At 39.3% G+C, this 25,508-nt stretch overlaps 1 protein-coding gene across 3 annotated transcripts in view; it reads left to right on the top strand.

Moving 5' to 3' along the window:
- LOC126354875 (rho guanine nucleotide exchange factor 26-like) overlaps positions 1-25,508 on the top strand; it is a 444,136-nt gene that overhangs the window by 360,333 nt on the left and 58,295 nt on the right. For all 3 annotated transcript variants that reach the window (XM_050004883.1, XM_050004882.1, XM_050004884.1), the window contains 3 exons: positions 2,179-2,494; positions 6,150-6,328; positions 17,350-17,466. In XM_050004883.1, coding sequence (XP_049860840.1) covers positions 2,179-2,494; positions 6,150-6,328; positions 17,350-17,466 — 612 coding nt within the window. The remainder of the gene's footprint in view (positions 1-2,178; positions 2,495-6,149; positions 6,329-17,349; positions 17,467-25,508) is intronic.

The raw sequence follows: 25,508 nt of genomic DNA, 5'->3' as shown, positions 1-25,508 counted from the left end.
GAGAAAGCCCAACTCCTTAAACAGGTGTCTACAAGAATATCGTGGAGGAGCACCACATATTATTCTTGCAGTACATTTTTGAGCAATGAAGGTTCCTTTCCTAAAGATGGGGTACTCCAGAACATCTTTCCATATGACTTCATTGAGTAAAAATTTGCAAAATATGTCCGCATACTGATTTGTCTCTCCCAAAGATTTGCTATTATTCTAAGCGCAAATGTGACTGAACTAAGTTGTTTTAGGAGTTCCAAACTGTGCCTCTTCCAGTTTAGATCCTCATCAATTGTATATTTACAAAAAAATAATTTCAAAGAAATTTAAAAAAGTTTTATTAATATCCAAAAGATTTCAACTACCTACACGAAAATGTGACGGTGACAAAAATTGTTAAAAGCCAGGCTGTAAATCAAAAACTGTGCTTCTAAAGGATGTTTAATAATTCAATAATTACATTCTTCAGCAGTTTTCACCTGAGGCAACTATGTTTGGCACTTAATATATTTTATTTTGTTTATTGTTATCGGCCACCATCAGAATTAGAAGGAAAAAAGGAAAACAATATCTGTTTTACTACGTCTGCACTATAAGTAAGCATCAACGTGAAAAGCAAAATTAAAATTACTTTCCATACTGATTAAAAGCGTTAGTAGACGGTCACCAAGTAATGCCATTTCAGACTGGATAAAATGCAGGGTGCATTACATGGAGTAAAATAGATATTCTTTTCTTTTTCTGTTCTTGATCAGATGATGGCTAATGGTGGCTGATAGCAATTAAAGGTAAAGAGTATTTCATTTAATTATGTTGGACCAAATATTAAGTGTACAATTAGAAAGGAATTAATTTTCACCACAATGAAATGTAATTTTTTTCAAAAATGAAGAAAAAAATTAGCAATTTCTTGTAGCTGTCACAGAAAACGCGAAAAAATGAAACATAAACAAACATTACTCAGCCTAACAGAGATTAAACAAACACACACAGTGGGTAAAGTCTGTCTTTGTAGATCATCGGTCAGTGTGTCTGGCTGCCAGTCAGTAAACCCAGATTTGGTTCCCAGTATTGCAAGGGGTTTTTCCTCAGTGGAAGGACTGGATGAGGTGCACACAGCCTTGTGGTGTCATTTGAGGAGCTACGAGTGAGAAGTAGCTATTACATGGCCAAGAAAGCTAACAGTGGGTGGGACAGTGGCATTCTGACACCACACCACCCCCACTTTCTGTATCCAGTGATGCCATCGGTAGAGGGTGACATGGCAGTCAGTCTGTCTCAGCTGGCCTATCAGTCCGCTCTCTGCTCCTCCACCCCTCTGCTCCTCCATCCCTCACACACCTGATGTAGTAACCAAAACATTGAAATAATAAAGAATACTGTCCCTGCAATTATTGATAGTATTCCTGTAACAGTATTAGAAATAGTTTAACTTGTGACATGTTCATGTGAGACAGGCACTTTTCCTGATGATGTGATGTGCTGGAAACCTCATAAGGTTAATACAGTTCATAAAGAGGTGGGAAATGGTATTGTAACCAACAAAAGATCTATTACAATAACACCTACCATTTCAAAAATATTTGAGAAGATTAAGCATGAAAAATTTGTTTGTTACATAGCATTTAATGTAAAAAGTGTTCCACAGTCAAAATTAAGAGGGCAGCAACAACAACAACAAAAACTGTCATGTGAATTTGACAGTAAAGAGGAAAGAACGTGAATATTGATTGTTTTTAAAAAGTATTTGAAGTACTGGGTCACAAAATTCTAATAAAGATTGAAAGTGTATCAGTTGAATCAGATTCCCTGAATGGATTAGAGGATGATACTAATGAAGATACAATGAGATGAAATGATATGGCAAAACCAGTCAGAACGAATATTTCATGACTATTGGAACTCGGTGTCCTGCCTCTTTTGAGGAATTATCTTAAATAACAGGCTATCTGAGTATGTCTCCAGGACATCTCAAACTTCTATTGTCAATTGTGTTTTCACATAAGATTTCCGAACTTCATAACCATAGGTTCTTCCACGGGGTACTTCAATCATCATTGATGTGTATTGCTTGTGGCAGAGTAAGCTGAGGTCCTCCAACTCTGTTCCCCCATGGGTGCTACCAGTTCCATGTCATATACTGAGTCTGAGGAAATAAAGCTGTAAAGTTTTCCCCTTTCTGCCCAGGCGGCCAGACACCTCTGGCAACCCCTGCAGCCACTGTCGCCATTCCTCTGGTGGAACCCTTGCCAGCCGCCACCACTGCCTCACCTCCACAACCACCAGAGTCTCGTCTACAGCGAGAGGCTCCTCAGCCGGACTCGGGCAGTCGGGATCCTGCGAGGAGTCGCAAGTACTGGTCACTGCGAAAGTTCCGCAGAACTACGTCAGTCGTTTCGGCATCCCAGGCCTCGGTTGCCACTTCGATTGCCAATTCTCGAAAGACGAGTTCCACTTTTTACCTGGCTACAGGAGGAGAAGCTTCTAAAGATGATGATAGCAGGTGAGTCTTATATCCATATTAATACTGTCAGTCATCGTATAGTTTCTCACTGCGCCACAGTATTAACACAAGAAGTGAAATGTGTTATGGTAGGTATGTGTGTACAATGTCATTTCACTGTCATTTAAATTATTTTATTTGTTGTGTCTTCATGATCATAATAGCGTCTTTCAAGTTAGTCTTTCTATTGCTTTGACTAAAAGCTGTTGAAAAGTTGCATAGCATTCACTTCACAGCACACAACAATTACATTTTTGCCTTTTCCATTATGCAGTGAGTGTGGGAAAGATAGAGAGTACGTGAAGAAATGACTTTCTGCTAATCTTCACTTTAAGAATGTTTTTATTTTGAGAATTAATTCTCATTTAAGGTGCTTGTTCAGATTACTCTTTTATATATGATTGTGTTCGAAATTTATTTGCTGTCTATCAGTTCTTAGACATTAGCTGTATTAGGTGTATATGTAATACCTATTAGTAGCATGTCAAAATTTGTGTCAGTCCGGGACCCAAACCCAGATCTCCCATTTATTGTGAATGGTTGCCTTAACTACTACAGCTATCAGTGCACACTCACCAGACCAACTCGAACCTCAATATGTCATGCTGCCTGCATATGTATGCCGTAGTCCACTATATTCATCACCTAATGCTCACCAAGAGTATTAACTGGATTCACATGGAAGGGAGAACAGAGCTGTGAGGAATGGAGACTGATGCTGCCTGGGTAGTACTTGTACATCTAATACTGCTTGTGTCAAAGAATCTGCAGTCAATAAATAAATTTTGATTTCTTACAGCTGTGGATCATCTATGAGATCTGTTCTTTTGGATGTGCAAGTGAATATGATCACTTAGTTGTGTTTTAAATAGTGAAAGCTCTGTTAACTTTATAGTTAAAATGAAGCAAAATGTAAAATACAGCATCCCACTTGGGAAAAATAAACCACTACATCATAATATAAAAACATGGATAAGGACGAGCACCTGGAAATTAGAATAAATTCTCTAATTTCATGCTGCATATCCAATAAAAAAACATCGTAATAAGATTGCCAGCATTTTTTTAATGAAAAATAACCTTATAAAAAATCACTGTTTGAAAATACATTATTACGAGGGTTGAATGAAAAGTAATGCCTCCCACCTTCATTCACTGGGTTTGAATGGGAACACAGAAATAATCCTCAGAATGTGATCTTTAATTACCAATATTCACTTTTCCACATAATCACCAGCCAATTGGATACATATATCCCAACAATGAACAAGTTTTCTGAAGCCATCACGAAAGAAGTTGACACTCTATTTCCACAACCTCGGTCCTACAATCTTCGTCAGAAGCAAAATGATGTCCCATGGCTGAATGGAGAAAGGCATCACTTTCATTCTCATAAGGCGAGAGGAGTTCCTGAGAAATTTCAAGTCTGTGAGCCTTCATTTCAGGAGTCAGCATCCAGGGTACCCATCGTGCACATATCTCCTGATAGGCAAGCAAAGCAATAATCTGACCCACACATTCTTGTGAAATCCCGATTTGTGGTTGCAGTTTCTCTGTGAGTGATACAACGATCGTCCTGAATCAATCTTTCAACATTTTGCTTGTGAAACTCGGTGGTTGTTGCCACAGGACATCCAACTCTTTGTTTTTCACGCATGGAAGATGTTCCCGTCTCAACATCTTTCAACTTACTCGCCCAATGACACACAGTACTCACATCAACACAACTGTCATTGTATTGTATTGAACTGGGGACCTAGAAACGACTGTGAGACTTTGTCCCCACTGTATTCCTGAATGGTACACAACCCCACAATAGGCTACAGCAGTCTATTCACCCCACCGCCGCCCCACACCGAACCCAGGGTTATTGTGTGGTTTGGTCCCCAGTGGATCCCCCAGGGAACGTCTCACATGAGTGTAACCCCAATGTTTGCGTGGTAAGAGTAATCATGGTGTACACGTATGTGGAGAAAGTGTTTGCTCAGCAATCGCCAACATAGTGTAACTAAGGCGCAATAAGCGGAACCAGCCCACATTTGCCAAGGCAGATGGAAAACTGACTTAAAAACCATCCACAGACTGGCCGGTATGCCGGACCTTGACACTAATCTGCCAGACGGATTCATGCCAGCGAGCGGCACACCTTCCTGCCTGGAAAGCAGTGCGTTAGACAGCACGGCTAACTGAGTGGGGACAATCACCGTAAACTGCTTTCATTCTCTGGTGAATCTCCTTTGGGGTGACACCTTCTGCTGTCAAGAATTCAATGACTGCATTCCTTGACTGCACATTGCTTAAATCACATTGACCTACTGTCTGCGCAGGGTTCCATACTTTATGCTGTAACAACACAACCGTTCAATGCTAAGGCCTCCTGCCAACTGGAGCTGTAGAGAAGAGGCTACGGAACAAGCCAGTACCTGCCGCTTACCAATGCTGCCAACTGTTGAAGTTTTTTGAAGGCGGAGGCATTACTTATCAGTTAACCCTTGTATATTCAATTTTTTTTATTTTTCACATTATTTTATTGCATGTTATTGTCTTAACTGGAACATTGGTGTGGATTGTTTTGACTGTTATATTGTACATGCTGTGGACTGTCCATTGCTGCTATTACAGTGAGTGACCATTTGGAAAATGTGTTCTACTATTGAGTCCCTTGACAGCAACTTGCTCTTTCTAGTGGGTGGTGTGGCTCTAAACACCCCCCCCCCCCTCCCCCCCACCCCTTTCCTGTCGTACCACATTTTCATCATCAGTTTTCTGATTGGTTTGATGTGGCACACTTTGGTGTCCTCTGCTGTGCCAGTCTCTTCATCTGAAAGCAGCAGTTACACCTGGAATCCTCAATTATTTGTTAAATATTTTCCAGTAGCTGCCCTCCCTGTGATTTTTGTTCTTTAAGGCTCAGTCTAGTACTGAGGAAGTTATTACCTGTTGTCAGAACTCATGACCATGCATTCTGTTCTTAATTCTAATTAGCATTTCCACAATATTTGTTGATGACTCTTGGAGACCCTCCTAATTTCTTACCTTCTCAGTCCACGTAATTTTCAGCACTCTACTGTAACACCAAACCACGAATCCTCCAGTTCTCTTCTTTGCTGAATTTTTTCATAGCCCACGATTCACTCCCATATGATGCTGTACTCCAAACATACATGCTCAGAAAATTTTTCCTCAATGTACTGCCAATTTTTAATATAACAAGTTTCTTTTAGCAAGAAATGCTCTCTTTGCTTCTGCTTTTCTGCATTTCACCTTCTCACTCCTCTTCTGCTCGACAACCACTTGCTACTTCTGCTGCTCTCCAATACCTTCTGCTACTTTTACTCTCATCATATTCTGTGCTCGGTGGACTGTTCATTCTGTTAGACAGGTCCTGTAATTATCCTTCCCTTTCACAGGTGACAGCAATGTCATCAGTGGCTCTTACCGTTGATGCCAATTCTTTTATTTTGTGGTTGTTTCTTCTGTGTACTGTGAAGGATTCCTCCAATAAGTTCTGTGTATTATTTTGTGAAATGGATGTTACAGTAGAGGGGAGGAAGATTACGGTTTAACATCCTATGGATGATTGGATGATTCCACTGTGTGAGAGTTACAAAAGAGTAGCAGTGTAATTTTGTACTCGGCTGTTCCTCTGTGTCAGCACGGGGAAGGAGTATGACGGGATGACTGGTGGACCGGACCGTCGCGCCAGCAGCCCCGCGGTCACCTCCCAGCCGCAGCCTGCTGGCTCTGTACTCAGGCCCAGCGAGCCTCCTCCGCTGCCACCCACTGCTGCTCCTGCACCTGCTCCTGCTCCTGTGGCAGCCTCGCAAGTGCTGAGTAAGTTCCAGTGATTATTTTGTGAGGTATTTACAGATTGGAATTCGAAGCTGTAGGGTAATGGTTGATTTGAGAAAATAATAGCAACCAGTTACGTGGTAGTTACAGAGACTGTTACTTTGCGTAGGGGAGCTGCAGAATTCAAAGTGCAGTGTGAAACGCTTCCATATTACACATTTATTTTGATGCCTTTAACAACATACAAAGAGACTGTCAATGAAAATTAAAATGTGCGACAGTTTCAGTTGTTGATGGTACGTTTGTATCAAATCTAATGCTAGTATGGCATCTTATATTTTCATTGGGAAGGTAAGTGCTCAAAAACGAATATACAATGAGTTTTTATACTTGTCTTCTTATGTTATCTGTAGAACAACATGGAAGCAATTCAGAGGTGGTCCTGTAAATTTGTTTACTCTTGGGTTCAATCGACACCCAATTATTATGGAGATGGTTCGGGAACACAAATGGACATTTATTTTCCATCACAGTCACATTTGCAACTGGTAAACAGATTTGTTGAAACTTCACAGTTGTTTGTTTTAAGACACTACTAATGGGTTACCTCATAATATAAAATATTTCCATGAATGACATCAGTTTGCGACATAGATGGAAGAACTGCAAAAAAAGAAGTGTGTGTGTGTGTGTGTGTGTGTGTGTGTGTGTGTGTGTGTGTGTGTAAAAAGGCCAGAACTTCCCAAAAGGTGGTATTTGACCTAAATTTGGTACTTATAATACAATCTTCCAACCTTTGACTGATATACCCTGCCAGTTATGAGGGCCCAAATTTTAACTTGGATTCTGAACCATGGTCTAACTTGACATTTTTTCCATCAGCAAACATTGCCAGAAGTGATAGGTGAAAGGTAAAAATCGTAGGATTGACAGGGGATCGAACTCTAGACCTTCGGATTTGTAGAGTACCACTGAGCCAAAAGCCATGCTATGTAACTATGAAAACTTATTCCTAAAAAATTATTCATCCAATGTTCTGGAAAAAAAATCATGAGAAAAATTTATTTATGTTCTTCTTCTTCTTCTTCTTCTTCTTCTTCTTCTTCTTCTAAAGAAAACAGCTTTTGCTGGTAGACAGATACACTGTTTTAAAATTGTCCTGAAGCAAGACAAAAATGTGTGTCGTGGCAAAAGTTTCATATAAAATTTTCAGTTAATAGCTGTGTCATTTTGTATAAGCACAACATTAAAGTTATAAGCAAACTATAACTATCTGAACATGCAAGATGAAATATTAGTATGACAAAACTCTGCTTATCAACACAATTTATGTTGGAGTACTTCAAAGGTTGTAATAATTAGTCATTGCCGAAGAGAGAAAATTGATATTCATTAAATTTTGTATCAACTAAAAAAAATTGTGCAATTAATTTTTTTCAGATTGCAAATATTAAAGGTGTTTCATCACAATAATGATTATTGTTACCTTACCGTACATGTCTTTGCAGAATTTTAACAAATACAAAATGTTCATAATTACATCTTTCATCCAAAAGTAGTGTGAGTTTTTCTTAGATCAGACTGCCCATGCTAAAAATTTTGATTATATTGTATGAAGAAAATATCATTAAAATATATGTATTTCAAGATACACAGATCAGTATAGTGTATATAATTGTATAAATCACATTAGCCAAAAATATGCAAAACATATCAGAAAAATACCAGGAATAACTGTGTATGCAGTGAAGATGTACCTAAGTGCCAAATGTGCACATTTGTTGATTAAATTTGATGAATTATCAGAATGTGCATCAACAAATTGTACCAGAAAGATGGACACTGGAGAGTAGCTACAAATGAACGGTCTACAAGGAAATAGAACCAGTAGTGAGTACAATCAGGGAGAAATACATTTCATTTTTCAGACATGTAATCAGAACACCAGAGAACAGAATCATCAGGAGAATAACAGAAAAATTTTGGAATAGTAAGTGCAACATTAAGTGGATTACAGAAATCAAGGAAGGTATGGATGAGCTACAGATTACACTGGAAGACCTAAGAAACAAAACTGACAAAATCAGGAAATTCACAGACAAACAAACCAGATTGCAAATGAGAATCAACAAACAGATAATAGGAAGGGTGATTTCCAATGAAGAAAGAAGGTTGAGATGCGAGAGAATGTAGTAGTACTGGGCTGATAGGAAACTGAAAAATTATTTGTATGAAGTTGGCTACAGTGGTCCAATGAAGGCCATAAAATGTAAATAATAATAAATAATAATAATAGTACTCAATGAAATTTGTGCAATATGTGACATTATTTCCCATTTCAAAAATGATAAATTCAAAAACAATCTCAAAATTAAACAAACATGAATGAAAAAGTCACCATCTTATTCTAAGAAAATTTAACAAAATTATGAAAATAATAGCTATCAGCAATGTGTGCTACTGATTACAAACCTTTAATTCAAATCATTTGAAACTGAAAAATTTTCGTATAATGAATATATGTGGAAGTAACAAGCATTTATGTGAACATAAGATATTGAATAGACATTTTTGAAAAGTTCCATTAAGTATGCACCAATTGAAAATATTACATTAAATTAGTAACTCTATTTGATTGATGCCACACACACATACACATTTTTCACAACCATTTGTAACATTTACCATAAGATGTTCATCTCATTGCAGCAAAATTATTTTTCTCCATTTACCTCCTAAAAATGCTAATACAGAAATTATAATGCCACCATATTGTCCCTGCATTCTCCATTCTCCTCCGTGCAGTGCTGGTTCCCCCTTTCCCCTTTCTGATTTCCGATCCGTACACCATTATGCCTCGCACATCCTCACTCCAATCTGCAATCTGGATTGCTGCTACCATTCAACACGACACAATTGTATTCTGGCTGAATGTAGCGATCCTGTGTGCATGAGGGCGTGTGTGTGTGTGTGTGGGGTGGGGGGTGGGGGGGGGGGTGGTCCTTTATGAAGTAGTCTTTGGCTGAAATGTCAATTTGTAAGTCTTTTCATAGTGTCTGCCTGCAACTCAATGCTCCATCTTTATGGTAAGTGACAATCTCTGCTTTACATAATATTGTTTATGTTCCAACTTGGACTTTCCATTGTTCCATCCAAAGAAAAATTTAATTTCAATAACATCAGATAAACCTTTTAACTTTTTTGACAAATGGAAATAAATATTCATTAACATACTGCAAGGATGCTACACATACATTTTTTTGGTATTTGTACACTTACTAGTTAATGAAACACTTTTTATTTAATGAGATACTAGAAGATAGCTCTACACCTGCATCTACATATGTATCTAAATCTTGCAAACCACCGTGAGGTGCATGACAAGGGGTATGTCCTAATGTACCAGTTATTAAGTGTTTCATCACATTACATTCACATATAGAGTGTGGGGTAGTATATTCCTAGAGGCATAATTTAAAGCTGGTTCTTGAAACATTCGGAATACTTTGTCTGTCTTCAAGAGTCTTCCAAGTCAGTTCCTTCAGAATCTCTGTGACACTCTAGCCACGGATCAAACAAAGCTGACACAACTCATGCTGCCCTTCTGTGTTTACATTCAGTACCTCCTGTTAGCCGTATTTGCTACAGGTCCCACACTCTTGAGCAATGTTCTAGAACTGATCACACAAGTGATTTGTAAGCAATCTCTTTTGGCTAAATGCACTTCTCCAGCTGGCTACCTATAAACCAAAGTCTACCACCTTCTTTACCCACAACAATCTATGCGAAAATTTCATTTCATATACATACAGAGTGTTACATCCATGTATTTGCAGGAGTTGCCCGAATCCAACAGTGACTCATTGTTGTTGTGATCATAGGATACTAAGTTTTCCTCACTTTAGGATGTGCACAATTTTACGTTTCTGATTGTTTGAAGCAAGTTGACAATCTTTGCACCAGTTTGAAATATTGTCGAGATCTGACTGAATGTTCATGCAGCTTCCTTCAGGTGTACTTCATTACAGATAATGGCATAATTTGCAAAAAGTCTGATGTTACTATTAATATTGTCTGCAAGGTCGTTGCTATACAACATGATCAGCAAGGTCCCAAAACATTTCCTTGGAGCATATCTGTAGTTATTTCCACATCTGTTGATGACTCACCATCCGAGATAATGTGCTGTGTCCTCCCTACCTTAAAGCTCTCAATGCAGTCACAAATTTCACTTGATGCCCCATGTGATCATACTTTTGTCAAACCTTAGGTGAGGTACTGAGTCAAATGCTTTTTAGAAATCAAGATATATTACATCCACCGGACTGCCTTGATCCAAAGCCTTCAGTATGTTTTGTGAGCAAAGTGAAAGGTGGGTTTCACATGATTGATGTTTTCAGAATCGACACTGGGTGGCACTGAGTGGGTCATGCTGTTCAAGATAGCTTATTGTGTCTAAGTTTAGAATATTTTCTTAGATTCTACAGCAAATTGATGTATGTGATATCGGAAGGTAGTGTTGTGGAGCACTTCTGCTAACCTCCTTGTAGATGGAATGTAACATTATGAGTACATATACAGACACAAGCAGACATATTTAAAGGCCAATATGCCCTTTAAATATGTCTGTATATACATGTATGGATGTGTGTGTGTGTGTGTGTGTGTGTGTGTGTGTGTGTGTGTGTGTGTGTGAGTATATACCTATCCTTTTTTCCCCCTAAGGTAAGTCTTTCCCCTCCCGGGATTGGAATGACTCCTTACCCTCTCTCTTAAACCCACATCCTTTCATCTTTCCTTCTCCTTCCCTCTTTCCTGATGAAGCACCCACCGGTTGCGAAAGCTCGAAATTTTGTGTGTGTGTGTGTGTGTGTGTGTGTGTTATTTTATTGTGCCTGTCTACCGGTGCTTTCCTGCTTCGTAAGTCTTGGAATCTTTGTTTTTAATATATATAAAACAGAAAGAAACTTCCACATGGGAAAAATATATTAAAAACAAAGATTCCAAGACTTACCAAGCGGGAAAGCGCCGGCAGACAGGCACATGAACAAAACACACAAACACACACACACAGAATTACGAGCTTTCGCAACTGGCAGTTGCTTCGTCAGGAAGGAAGGAAGGAGAGGGAAAAATGAAAGGATGTGGGTTTTAAGGGAGAGGGTAAGGAGTCATTCCAATCCCGGGAGCGGAAAGACTTCCCTTAGGGGAAAAAAAAAGGACAGGTGTACACTCGCACACACACACACACACACACACACACACACACACACACACATATATCCATCCGCACATACACAGACACAAGCAGACATATTTAAGGCAAAGAGTAAGGCCCTTACACACACGCGCGCACACACACATCCATCCGCACATACACAGGCACAAGCAGACATTCGGCCTTTACAAGTGTGTGTGTGTGGGCATCTGTGTGTGCGTGCGTGCGTGCGCGCATACCTGTCCTCTTGTCCCCTTAAGGTAAGTCTTTCCGCTCCCGGGATTGGAATGACTCCTTACCCTCTCCCTTAAAACCCACATCCTTTCGTCTTTCCCTCTCCTTCCCTCTTTCCTGAAGAAGCAACCGTTGGTTGCGAAAGCTTGAATTTTGTGTGTATGTTTGTGTTTGTTTGTTTGTGTATCTATCGACCTGCCAGCGCTTTTGTTTGGTAAGTCACATCAACTTAGAACACTTTTTGTCATATATTCTTTCTTTCTTTATTGTCCTTCATACTTTGGTTAAATATTTCTCATAAATTGACACAAAGTTAGTATCCATCGCAGTCACATTTGCAACATAAGTGACACATACATTTATTGAAACTTCACAGTTCGAAACAAACGTCACTGATCTAAATCTGCGTACATACTCCACAAGCCACTATATGGTGCACTATGGATGGTATAACGTGCCACTACTAGTCATTTCATTTCCTGTTCCACTCGAAAATAGACTGAGGGGAAAACGGCTGTCTAAAGCCTCCACATGAACCCTCATTTCTTTCATATTTTCTATGTGGTCCTTACATGAAATATATGTTGGTGGCAGTAGAACTGTTCTGCTGTTGGCTTCAAATACTTGCCCTCTAAATTTCCACAACAGTTCCTTCCAAAAAGGTGTTAATGTTTCTTCCAGAGATCCCTGTTCTTAGTTCACAAAGCATATCTGAAATAGTTGCATGCTGATGGAATCTGCCGGTGACAAATATAGCAGCAGGCTTCTGAATTGGTTCAATTTTTTCCTTGAATTGAGCACAATTTTCCCAAAATCCTCCAAATAAAATGAAACGGGGAATTCACCTTCCTTACTACCGACCTGATGTGCTCGTTCCACTTCATATTGCTTTGCAGTGTTACACCTAGTCATTTAAGCAATGTGACTGTGTCAAGCAGTGCCCTACCAGTGCTGTATTCAAATGTTTAAGGATTGTTTTTCCTACTCACCTCCAGAAACTCAGGAGGTGTGGTCAAAAAGTACTGCGAATTTTTGTTTTTCTTATAAGTAGTTTTATTTGTTCACCATTATCAACTTCGTCACTTTCAAAGCAATCCCTCTCAGATCTAACATGCTAATGCCAGTGCTTTTTCCAGTCTCGGAAGCACTTCTGGAACTTACTTTTCATTTTGATGTTCAGCTCCTTCAGCAATTCTGTTTTTATCATATTAATGGTGGCAAAATGGCATTCTTTCACGGTTCTCTTCAGTCTTGGGAATAAAAATATGCTGGCAACATAACATATTTTTTTTTCTTTTTTTTCCAAAAAAGTCACGAAAAAGCATTGAAGTGTGAGCAGGAGCATTATCATGATGCAATTTCTGCGAGTGGTTTTACCATAGTTCTGGTCATTTTCTTCGGATTGTTCAAGCAAACCGAGCGAGGTGGCGCAATGGTTACCACACTGGACTCGCATTCGGGAGGACGACGGTTCAATCCCGTCTCCGGCCATCCTGATTTAGGTTTTCCGTGATTTCCCTAAATCGCTTCAGGCAAATGCCGGGATGGTTCCTTTGAAAGGACACGGCCGATTTCCTTCCCCATCCTTCCCTCACCCGAGCTTGCGCTCCGTCTCTATTGACCTCGTTGTTGACGGGACATTAAACACCAATATCCTCATCCTCCTGTTCAAGCAAATGGCATGTAAACTCCTTATTGGCCATGCAACCATAAGGCATGAATTTGTGATGTACTATCCCATTGTAATCAAAGAAAACACTAATAATAACCTTTACACGTGATCAAAATTGTCAAACTTTTTTTGGTCTTGGGGCATTCTTCAGGCAGTTTCCGTTCGAATGATTGGGTCTTCATACCCATGTTTCGTCATCTGTTATAACCTTCTTTAGAAGTTCTGGATCATTATCAGCTTCATTAAGTAATACCAGAGCGATGTCTGTGTGATGTAATTTTGATCGAAATTTAACCATTTTTTGATAAACTTTGCTACTACAAATTTCAAGGCCAAAACATTTGAAAAAATTGCTTGCTATGAGCCAAATGATATGCAAACATCATCACAATCTCTCTGATGGTCATGCTGTGATTTTCCAGAACTGTTTTCTGTATGTCTCCAACATTGCCATCAGTAATTGATGTGCTGGGGTGCCTGGGGTAGTCGTCTGCAGTATCTTCTCGACCGTCTTTAAAACATTGTTCTGCTTGTAAACTCTAACCTTACTCACAGCAGATTCATGAAAAGCCACAGTCAACATTTTGAATGTGGTGCTGTACTTTATTCCATTTTTCAAGCAAAATTTAATGCAAATTCTTTGATCCATTTTTTAAGTAAATAAAAATTTGCTGAGCACTCATAAAACATACAATTTTTTAAACTTTCTACAATAAATTAAATATTCAAAAATGCTGAAAATGAGAACATACATTAGGAACATGTGAACCAACAAGATTAAAAGTGTTTTGAAAATAGAATGTAAAAACCTGCAGGATTCAAAAATTCCCAATACTTATTGATCACACCTTGTACAATTTTCTACATTTACAGCAAGTTGCAATTCACCACCCCAACTAGAAATTTTGTCAAGGTCATCTTGTATCCACCTACAGTCACTCAACATTGATGTTATACCGCGGCATCTTCAGCAAACAACTACAGATTTTTTGCCCCCCCCCCCCCCCCACCCCCATCTGCCAGATCATTTATGTATATAGAAAATAATAGGAGTCATGTCACACTTCCATGGGCACTACTGACAGTACCCTTGGAGGACAGTGTACTGGCCACTGTATTACACCAACTGAAGACAGATGACAACTTGGCATAAAGAAGTTTAAAAAAATGTCTAGTTACTTTTTCGAGTTACTGTATCAACAGCGCAGAGTTCAGCCACCATCCTAATAGATAAAATAACTCAATTTATTTGTGTATGGCTTTGTAATGGTCAGAAGGCTACTAGAGAAAGAGAGAATTTCAACCATCTATATTAAAATTTTCTGTAGGCAAAAGGATTAAGTACTGAAACACTTTCATCATGTACGTACACATGCTGCCTCAGATGGTGCACTATGTCATCGGCAAACCTACAGTTTGTCAGGAGGTGAAATGTGCACTGCTGTGATACACATGTTGAAGTAAAAGAGACACACTCTAACTTTCGAGCTTAAAGGTTCCACCCTCGAGAAGGGGGGGGGGGGGGGGGGTTGGTGGTGATTGTGGGGGGGGGGGGGAGAGCCAAGTTTGGGGAAGGGCAGGTCAGTTAGACCCAAGGATGGTAGGCAGAGATGACAGAGGAGGAGGCTTCAGAATAGCACTGTTTTCAGTTTCCTCTGTGTGCTTATTGATCACTTGATACCTCAGTGCTATAGCATATTGTTACCATTACTCATTATTAATGACAAAAGTTCCCTTGAAAAGAACTATGCTATTTCCCATGAGCATCATTAGCAAATACTGTATATTCTCATGTTGTTTCTAGAATTTCTCTAGAAGAGCAAAGCGTTCCAAAGGATTGGAAAAGGGCACAGGTCATCCCCGTTTTCAAAAAGGGACGTCGAACAGATGTGCAGAACTATAGACCTATATCTCTAACGTCGATCAGTTGTAGATTTTTGGAACACGTATTATGTTAGAGTATAATGTCTTTTCTGGAGACTAGAAATCTACTCTGTAGGAATCAGTATGGGTTTCGAAAAAGACGGTCGTGTGAAACCCAGCTCGCACTATTTGTCCGCGAGACTCGGAGGGCCTTAGACATGGGTTCACAGGTAGATGCCGTGTTTCTTGACTTCCGCAAGGCGTTTGACACAGTTCCCCACAGTCGTTTAATGAACAAAGTAAGAGCATACGGACTATCAGATCAATTGTGTGATTGGATTGAGGAGTTCCTAGATAACAGAACACAGCATGTCATACTCAATGGAGAGAAGTCTTCCGAAGTAAGAGTGATTTCAGGTGTGCCGCAGGGGAGTGTCATAGGACCGTTGCTATTCACAATATACATAAATGACCTGGTGGATGACATCGGAAGTTCAATGAGGCTTTTTGCAGATGATGCTGTGGTGTATCGAGAGGTTGCAACAATGGAAAATTGTACTGAAATGCAGGAGGATCTGCAGCGAATTGACGCATGGTGCACGGAATGGCAGTTGAATCTCAATGTAGACAAGTGTAATGTGATGTGAATACATAGAAAGATAGGTCCCTTATCATTTAGCTACAAAATAGCAGGTCAGCAACTGGAAGCAGTTAATTCCATAAATTATCTGGGAGTAGGCATTAGGAGTGATTTAAAATGGAATGATCATGTGAAGTTGATCATCGGTAAAGCAGATGCCAGACTGAGATTCATTGGAAGAATCCTAAGGAAATGCAATCCGACAACAAAGGAAGTAGGTTACAGTACGCTTGTTCGCCCACGACTTGAATACTTCTCAGCAGTGTGGGATCCGCACCAGATACGGTTGATAGAAGAGATAGAGAAGATCCAACGGAGAGCAGCGCGCTTCGTTACAGAATAATTTAGTTATCACGAAAGCGTTATGGAGATGATAGATATACTCCAGTGGAAGACTCTGCAGGAGAGACGCTCAGTAGCTTGGTACGGGCTTTTGTTAAAGTTTCGAGAACATACCTTCACCGAAGAGTCAAGCAGTATATTGCTCCCTCCTACGTATATCTCGCGAAGAGACCAGGATAAAATCAGAGAGATTAGAGCCCACACAGAAGCATACCGACAATCCTTCTTTCCACGTTCAATGCGAGACTGGAATAGAAGGGAGAAACGATAGAGGTACTCAGGGTGCCCTCCGCCACACACTGTCAGGTGGCTTTCGGAGTATGGATGTAGATGTAGATGTAGATGAATTGTATGCCTAATGACAGAACAGGATAACCTGTGAAAGGCATGTCACCAAAGGCAGGTAGATCCACAGTCAAATGGAGCAAAGCTAACCCCTGACACATTGTGCTCTTGAACACATAACTTTATTTGTTTGAGTCTAAAAATATAAAGTTGTCATACAAGGTATGTATATCTGTGTATGGGAGTGTAAACCTGCAGTCATTGAGGCACAGTTTATTATATTGAGATAAATTTGTGGTATTGGTTACCAAGAGGAATGTACATTTAATTTTTGTTGTGGCATAATCAGCTCACTTAATAAATATGACACTTTGTGATGAAACAGGCCCACCTCGAATAATATCCTAACTAGAAATGGCAATGCTTATCTAATAAAAGTGAAGGATCCCTGATATTATCATTAGTTGTAAATAAAGAAAGAAACAGTATATTGATGTCAGGGGTGGTATTCTTCACAACTATTCAGCACAAAAGACTCACCAGAAGCTGCATTGCTCTGTTACTCCTCCCCCACTTCTTGTGCTCCACTTCTTTTAAAGTTGTACTAATGCTAATGAACAGTTTCTTCCTACCGTGTCCAAAGTGATCACAAGTCCATGAATATGTCGTGGAATGGCAGAGTTATTGCATTGAAAAATGCCAAATTATAAGGTTCCACTGTTTTAAAGTTTAAATTATTACACTTTCCCCTTTTGTATAAGTTGATTACCACTCTGAGGTGTTGATTTTTGGTTCATGTACATTTATAGCTGCTGTTTCTAGAAGGCCAAACAAAAAGGATAAGAAGGAAAAGACAGGAGGAAGCACCTCCTGGTATGCTGAATGTGGACTGTTTGATGGTGCAACAGAAGCAGATGATAAAGCAGGTCAGATACTAACTGCTACTGTGCCTTTGTGCTTCCGATTGATTTTCCTTTATGTCTGCAAAAGTAGTGCGTAGATTGTTTTTGTAAGTGAGAAAGTGTTATATGTAATAAAGAAAATTTTGAAGCTTTTTCTTCCCTATCTGTCCAGGATTTGTTACTTTGTAGAAACATTTATGTTGTAGTACTCTACCTTTCTTCTGAAATCACAAGTAGTAGACCTTGTGGTTGCTGGCCTGATTAAAATGTGTACCATCTAACAAGGTAGTTCTCCCTATAGTGCTGTTATATGATTTGAATGTACAATTTAAGCATGTCTGGATGATTTAGTCTCCAGTAATACTACTACTAAATATTATTATTATTATTATTATTATTATTATTATTATTATAAATGTGGATAATCCATATCACTTCAGACGAGGGGGTGTTACCTACATAGTCTCAGATGTTGTTGAATTCGGCCTATGTTAAAATTCAGGAGTAAGTAAGAAACACGTATTATTTTGTTTTCTCCCAAAAAATTCCTGCCCCAAGCTACAGGCCGCCAACAATAACACTGCGAACAGTTTCGAAGATGTGAAATTCGGAAAAAATTTTAAAATGCTGCATCTCTCTAACTGTTCTAGATATTTTGTTAAGAGTTTTTTTATTTGAAAGATAATTGGTTTGATTACAATGGTGTCCTCTATTTGGACATATCTGTCAAAGTTCTTTTATTGTCACCTTTTGAAAATTTTTTTAAATTTACAGAATTTTTTTTTCAAAAATGCCAATCCAGAAAAGTTAGATTTTTTGCTATTGATTAATACCATGTAATATTATATTCTCTGTAAAGGAGAGCATCTACTTTAAAGTTGGACAGGATTTATATTTAAAAAAAAGATATTTTTTTTAACTTTCAAGAGTAATGTATGTCTTCACTGAAGTTGTTTCTTTCTAATTTCTTTGCTAGCAATGCACAAAATTCCTCAACAGAAAACAGGGGCGGAGAAGATCATCATTATTTTTGATAGTACTCGTAGTCATTTTAAAAACCGTTACCAGCTGTTTGAATTGAGTAAGTCACTTGTGCTTGGGTATACAGTGCTACTGGTCATGGGAAGGGACCTTGTGATGGTGTAGGAGGTATGCTGAAGCACCATGCTACAAAACATAATCTTTCCAGACCAAATACAGCTGCAGTTCAGAATACTGAGAATTTTACGAGACTTGTGAAATCCACAGCCCTAATTCTTTTGTCCCAAGATGAAATCAAAGAATTCCATGAGCAGAAAAAAAGAAGAATGGTCCAAACAAACTACTCCTGTGAAAGGATTTCAGAAGACACATTTTTGGTCTCAAAGTGATGGGCGAACTCAACACTTTAAAGAGCAGGAAAGAAGAAATTTTGTTTGTTCATCCAACACCTCAGAAACAGCAGGATAATATTCAGATTCACAACCTGAGAAGAGGGATGTTTGTGGCGTGCGTGTATGACTGTGACTGGTGGACTTGCAGAAATTATAGACACCAGTTATGATTAAACAAAATTGTAGTGAACTTTATGCTACCACATGGACAAGCTACTGGATATAGGTTTCCAGCTGAAGGACAGCGAAAACGCCATCAGTACTCACTTCCTGTCCACAATGTTTTGAAGACTAAGTGCTCCAGTTCCTTTTGGTTAAAAAGGAAGGCATCACTCTATATCAAAGGAAGACACTGAAGCAGTGGAACACATACTGAGTTCATTGACTGGCTAATCTCAGTACAAAACAGAGTGTACAGAAGTTATATAAATTGAAGTCTTTTAAGTCTGTGGACCTTTCACCTACATTTTGAAATCATTTAAAAGGCTTGAAAAATGAGTCTCTTACTCATCTTTCAAAACTAAAATGATGATAAATAAGGCTAGGTTTTGATTTTTATGAGCCTGTTATGTGATAATATGGCAATGAAACAGATTTAATGTATGGCGAAAATTTCAATTGTTTATGTAATCTGTTCAACCTAATAGTGGAAGCTCTCCTTTTTAGGGAATGCACAATACCAACAAAAAAATCAAAATTTTATGGATTGGCAGTTTTGAAGAAAAAAGTTTTTTCATATATTATTAAAAATGTTCAGAACACTATAGTAAAAGAACTTTGACATATAAGTCCAAATGGAGAATTTCTTTGTAATCATAAATCAGTTATCATTCCAATAAAAAAAAAAAAAACAACAACAAAATGTCTAGAGCTGTTCCAGAGATACAGCATTTTAAATTTTTTTCCAAAATTCACATCTTCAAAATGGTATTCACAGTGTCATCTTTGGAGGGATGTATCTCGGAGCAAATTTTCTTTTTGGAGAAAACAAAAAAGAAAAAAAATATGTCTTCCTTATTTAGCCATTCATTTTAACATAAACTACATTCAGTAACATCCGAGACTATTAAGATAAGATTTTTTCCTAGCCTGCCTGAATTGATATGGACTATGCCTAACGAAAAGTCCTTGTAGGAATGAAAATGCAGTAATGGAATGAGTGAAGGGAACAACTCAACATATAGTTGAGACTTCAAGTGTTCAGTAAGACCATAAACAAGGCTGAATATGTTGGTAATATTTTAGAGAAAGATTTTCTTCAGAAAAACCAGTACATATTACACACACATACACCTGCATGGCTGCAGTATAGCTATTCAGATAGATATGTGTGTGTGTTCTGTATGGGTTATTTCTGAAGAAAGACAACGTCCGAAAACTTACCGACATATTCAGTCTTACAAATGTGCCTTTCATATGTACCTTTCAGTCACTCAGTGCCCCAATTATATGTGATGTTGTTACATTTACTCCTCCAATAATAATAATAATAATAACAACAATAAGAACAATAGTTCATTGTTATTTGTTATTGTTATAATAACAAAATTAGTGGTGTATTGTAGATATAAAGGAGCTGTGTGTGACTGAGGATTTGGATAATTTGTCTGATGCTCTTATTTGGGGTCATGGAGTGAGATCATACATTCCCCAAATGTGAAATTTAATTGACAGGCATCCACCATGCATCATAGATTTAAAAATATTAGATTGTATCTCTTTGGGCCACTAAATGCAAGCAGTGTTTGGGTACGTGGTTTCAGGACGATGAGAGACTGATACGGGCTGTGGCTCTGGAGGCAGGATAAGGCCCTTTACCACATTTGTGTACCAAGTCCAGTCTGTCAGTGGAGAGAAACTATCATTTTAAATTTCTAAATTTAGTACTTTTTTGCAGTTGAATAAAAAGTATAATAAAAGCTTTGACCTACTGACCCACACTATTATTTTCATTATGATCTCTGAAGGATCAGCATCATGCACAATATAAAATATTGCTCATGTGCAACTTCCTGCACATCCACTAATGCTATATTCAAATTAGAATGATGTAGACTTTTATGGGAGGTTCTTTTTGATAATGGGTATGAGAAATGTAAGCATGCTTATGATTTGAGTCACTATTTTCCATAAAGTTTCCAGCAGTTTTCATTTTCATTTCAGCTTTTTTGTAGAAGGAAATTGTAACAACATTTTGACATACACTGGATTTTTAGCTATCAAAACCAAAGCACTTTGTTTGTTATATATATATATATATATCACAGTAGTAACATCCATTAATATGTAGCTGTCTTCTGTCATATTTCTATCCACCAGAAAAATTTCAGTAGTTTGTATCATAGTTTTCAGATGTCAGAAATTATTGGCCACCTTAAATAATAGTTTTTTCTTTCAAATTTCACTGGTGCCAATTGCTGCTGTAAAACTGTCACAAGCAGGCTGTTCTGCACATATGCCTTTGTTGTTTACTTGTGGTTAAATTTTAGTCTAGAATCAAATCTTTACATGTACTGTAGACTAAACATAGACTTTACCACAATGATAACACAGTGGAACCTTTAATGACAGTATTCATTTTCACCTTCCAGTATGATGCAGTAAATCTATAAGACATATGCACTTCCATAAATGGCCTTTTACATCTACAGCTCGCAAACCACCTCATGGTATGTCGTGGAGGGTATGTGTGGTACCACCATCTGTCCCCCCCCCCCCCCCCCCCCTCCTTCCCTCCTTCCCCTTTATATTAGTTCTAATTTCTCGGGTATGCACATTGTAGTCATTTTGTGAGATGTTTGTGGGAATAAGTAATACACTATGTGATCAAAAGTATCTGGACACCTGGCTGAAAATGACTTAAAAGTTTGTGGCCCTCTCCTTCAGTAATGCTGGGATTCATGGTGTTGGCACACCCTAAGCCTTGATGACAGTTTCCACTCTCGCAGGTATACGTTCAATCAGGTGCTGGAAGGTTTCTTGGGCAATGGCAGCCCATTCTTCACGGAGTGCTGCAGTGCAGAGAGATATCGATGTCAGTCTGGTGAGGCCTGGCACGAAGTCGGTGTTCCAAAACATCCCAAATGTGTTCTGTAGGATTCAGGTCAGGACACTGTGCAGGACAGTCCATTACAAGGATGTTATTGTCGTGTAACCACTCCTCCACAGGCAGTGCAATAGGAACTGGTGCTCGATTACGTTGAAAGATGCAATCACCATCCCCTAATCGCTCTTCAACAGTGGGAAGCAGGAAGTTGCTTAAAACATCAGTGTACGCCTGTGCTGTGATAGTGCCATGCAAAATAACAAGTAATGCAAGCCCCTCCATGAAAAACACAACCACACCATAACAACACCGCCTCTGAATATTACTGTTGGCACTACACACACTGGCAGATGATGTTCACAGGGCATTTGCCACACTCACACCTTGCCATCAGATCGCCACAATGTGTACCATAATTTGTCACTCCACACAATGTTTTTCTACTGTTCAATTGTCCAATGTTTACGCTCCTTAAACCAATCGAGGCATCGTTTGGTATTTACTGGCATGATGTGTGGCTTATGAGCAACTGCTTGACCATGAAAGCTCAAGTTTTCTTACGTCCCTCCTAACTGTCATAGTACCTCCAGTGGATCCTGATGCGTTTGGAATTCCTGTATGATGGTGTAGATAGATGTCTGCCTATTACATAGTATGACCCTCTTCAACTGTCGGCGTTCTGTCAGTCAGCAGACGAGGTAGGCCTGTACGCTTTTGTGCTGCACGTATCCCTTCATGTTTCTACTTCACCATCACATTGGAAACAGTGGACCTAGGGACGTTTAGGAGTGTTGTAATGTCATGTACAGACTTATGACATAAGTGATAACCAATCACTTGACCACGTCCGAAGTGTGTGAGTTCCGCAGAGTGCCCCATTCTGCTGTCTCACAATGTCTAATGACTACTGAGGTTGGTGATATGATGTACCTGGCAGTAGGTGACAGCACAGTGCACCTAATATGAAAAAAAATATGTTTTGGGGGGTGTCTGATACTTTTGATCATATACTGTATGTTGTTTGACTCTTCCCAGAATGTGCTTCCTCAGAAATTAAATAGTAAGCTTCCCCATCACACACAACACTTCTGTTGTAGCATCTACCACTGGAGTTTTTTGAACATCATCTTAATTATCTTTCACTGACCAAACTGTCGTGTGACGCAGTGCACGTCTCGTGACTCTCTCTTGTAATAATTCAACCTGGTAAGGGTCAGAGATCGATAGAGCAGTACTCAAGAATCTCCCAAAAGTGTTTCATGAGCTACTTCTTTTGTGGATAAATTTTCTTTAGATTCTTCCTATGAATTTCAGCCTGATATATGCTTTTCCCGCAATTTGCTTTACATGATCATTCTGCTTCAGGTCACTCCTGACGTTATTGCTAGGTGTTTTACAACAGTTACTGGTTCCAGTGATTTGTCACCAGTGGTGTAATGATACAGTAGTGGATTTATTTGCCTATTTGCGTGCAATATGTTACATTTATTTACATTCAGGGTCAACTTTGTCATTGCACCAATCATCCATCCTCTGCAGTTTGCTAGTTTTCTGATGTCGCTATCTTTGCATCATCTGTGAACAGCCTCACGGAGCTGCTGAAATTATCCACTAGATCATTTATATAAAGGTTGTCACAGAAATAATGTGACATACTTCTACGGAATGTGAGGCACATTAAAAGGATTAAGAATTGCATAGTGACGGGGGTAAATGGTAGCAGAGGTCGAAGATTGGAAAGGAAACCAGAGTGAGCCATGTGAAACATTTATTGGACATAATGAATACACACGGTGTAAGACATGCATGTAGCTCTAATGTTTGCAACAGGTGCTCGAAGTCTGTATCAGCAGACACCGAGCGCTACTAACACTGAGCGAGCACGGTCTGCTGGACACACTGGGAATTTCTTTGATTGCAGCAGCTGCACAGACAATTCTTCCAGTGAGATCTATTTTAGACTCTACAGGATCACAATACATTAGAGATTTTGTTGCTGCCCATAGAAAGAATGAGAGGCTCGATATATCTGGTGAGTGTGGTTGTGAGGGAATCGGCCAACCATGGCTACTCCATCAGTGCGGGAATGAATTGTACGAATGCGTGCGAACAGCCAGTCCAAAATGAGTTTGTGACCTATCATGTTCGAACCACATGCTGCATCTCATATTTGCAGTAAAATCTTCAAGCAAGCCAGAAAGAACGTGTTCCAGAAACGTCTGATAATTTGTGGCAATCGAGCCGGATAAAAGGTATGGTGAAACTGAGCAGTCGCTAACCAAATGCGCTCGCACATTAACTGTGAAGCGATACTGTACCACCTGGTGTTGTGCCCCTTGAGGAACTTTAGTGACCACAAACACTCTTGTGGTGATTGAATATGCCATCCGTAGTGAATGTGGCCTCATCAGTGAACAACACGTAAACGGGAAAAAGTACATCTCTGTCACTTTATTGCAGAAACCATTGTGTGAAACATACACATGCAAGATGGTCATTGTGTTGCAGTAATTGCACCTTTTATACATTAAAGACCTGTAAGGACTTGGCATTCAGAATGTGTTGGGTACATATAAGACATTCTTAAGTCTGAAGCAGTGGCACACATGCTGATGCTTGAATCAGTCTCCGTAAACACCAAAACACTTTCTTCCTTGACATATGAAAGCATCTATTGTGGCCTGCTCTCACTAATTCTGCCACTTCTTAATGACCTGTGGTGGCACAAAGTTGATGCAGATATCCAAACAAACTGTGGTGATATCGATGTCTTTCTGGGAAGCCCTCGTGATGAATGTGTCTGACAGCCTGTCCACTGCATTCGGCAATGCCGCACATTAAGTGCGTGTCTGTGAGCTCACTGTTTGTATGCCATTTCTTGCTGACTAGTGTTAGAATGAGGAAATCATCACATCCACCCTCCAGCACTCTCGTTTACAGCCCACCTAGCTGTGGGGCCCCTCCAGTGCTTTTCACATACAGCTCCACCTAGCAGTTTACAACAATGTTTGTGGCGATACAATTTACAAGCCTCGTCATGTTCTCTACATAACCTAGAAGTTTGCCGCAACATTTCTGGGACACAGTGTGTGCTTTCAACAGGAACAGTCCGACACACTTCCTTGGAGTACTCCTGAAATTACTTTTACATACATTGACTGTTACATTAAGAGTGACACGGTGAGTTCTATCAGTAAAGAATTTGTGAATCCAGTCACAAATCTGGTCTGATACTTGATAAGCTCATATTTTTACACTACACGGCAGAGCAGAACTGTATAGAATGCCTTACATGTGTCACCAGTCCCACCGTTTGTTATTGCCAGTGGATGAATTCTCATAGTGCCACTGCTTCTTTATTGGAGCATCTCTGAGGTGCTCTGTATCTCATGGACATAAAGAATGAGCTGAGTTTCACAAGTCTTCATTTGTGGATCCATTGTGATTGTTATAGAGGAGATTTTTGTCTCTGAAAACCTCATAAAGCTTGAGCACGCAGCATGAGCATGTTCTGCTATTCTGCAACAGACTGATGCCAGTGAGGTCTAAAAAAATATAGGCCTGTCTGACGACCGTACTTATAAACAGAAATGACCTGTGCTGCTACCACCTCCTCCTCCTCCTCCCCCCCCCCCCTTCCACCCCCC

The sequence above is a fragment of the Schistocerca gregaria genome, chromosome 3, assembly GCF_023897955.1.
Source record: "Schistocerca gregaria isolate iqSchGreg1 chromosome 3, iqSchGreg1.2, whole genome shotgun sequence".
Lineage (NCBI taxonomy): Eukaryota > Metazoa > Arthropoda > Insecta > Orthoptera > Acrididae > Schistocerca > Schistocerca gregaria.
Note: the sequence above shows the minus strand (reverse complement) of the source record. Positions and strands in the feature narration are given on the sequence as shown.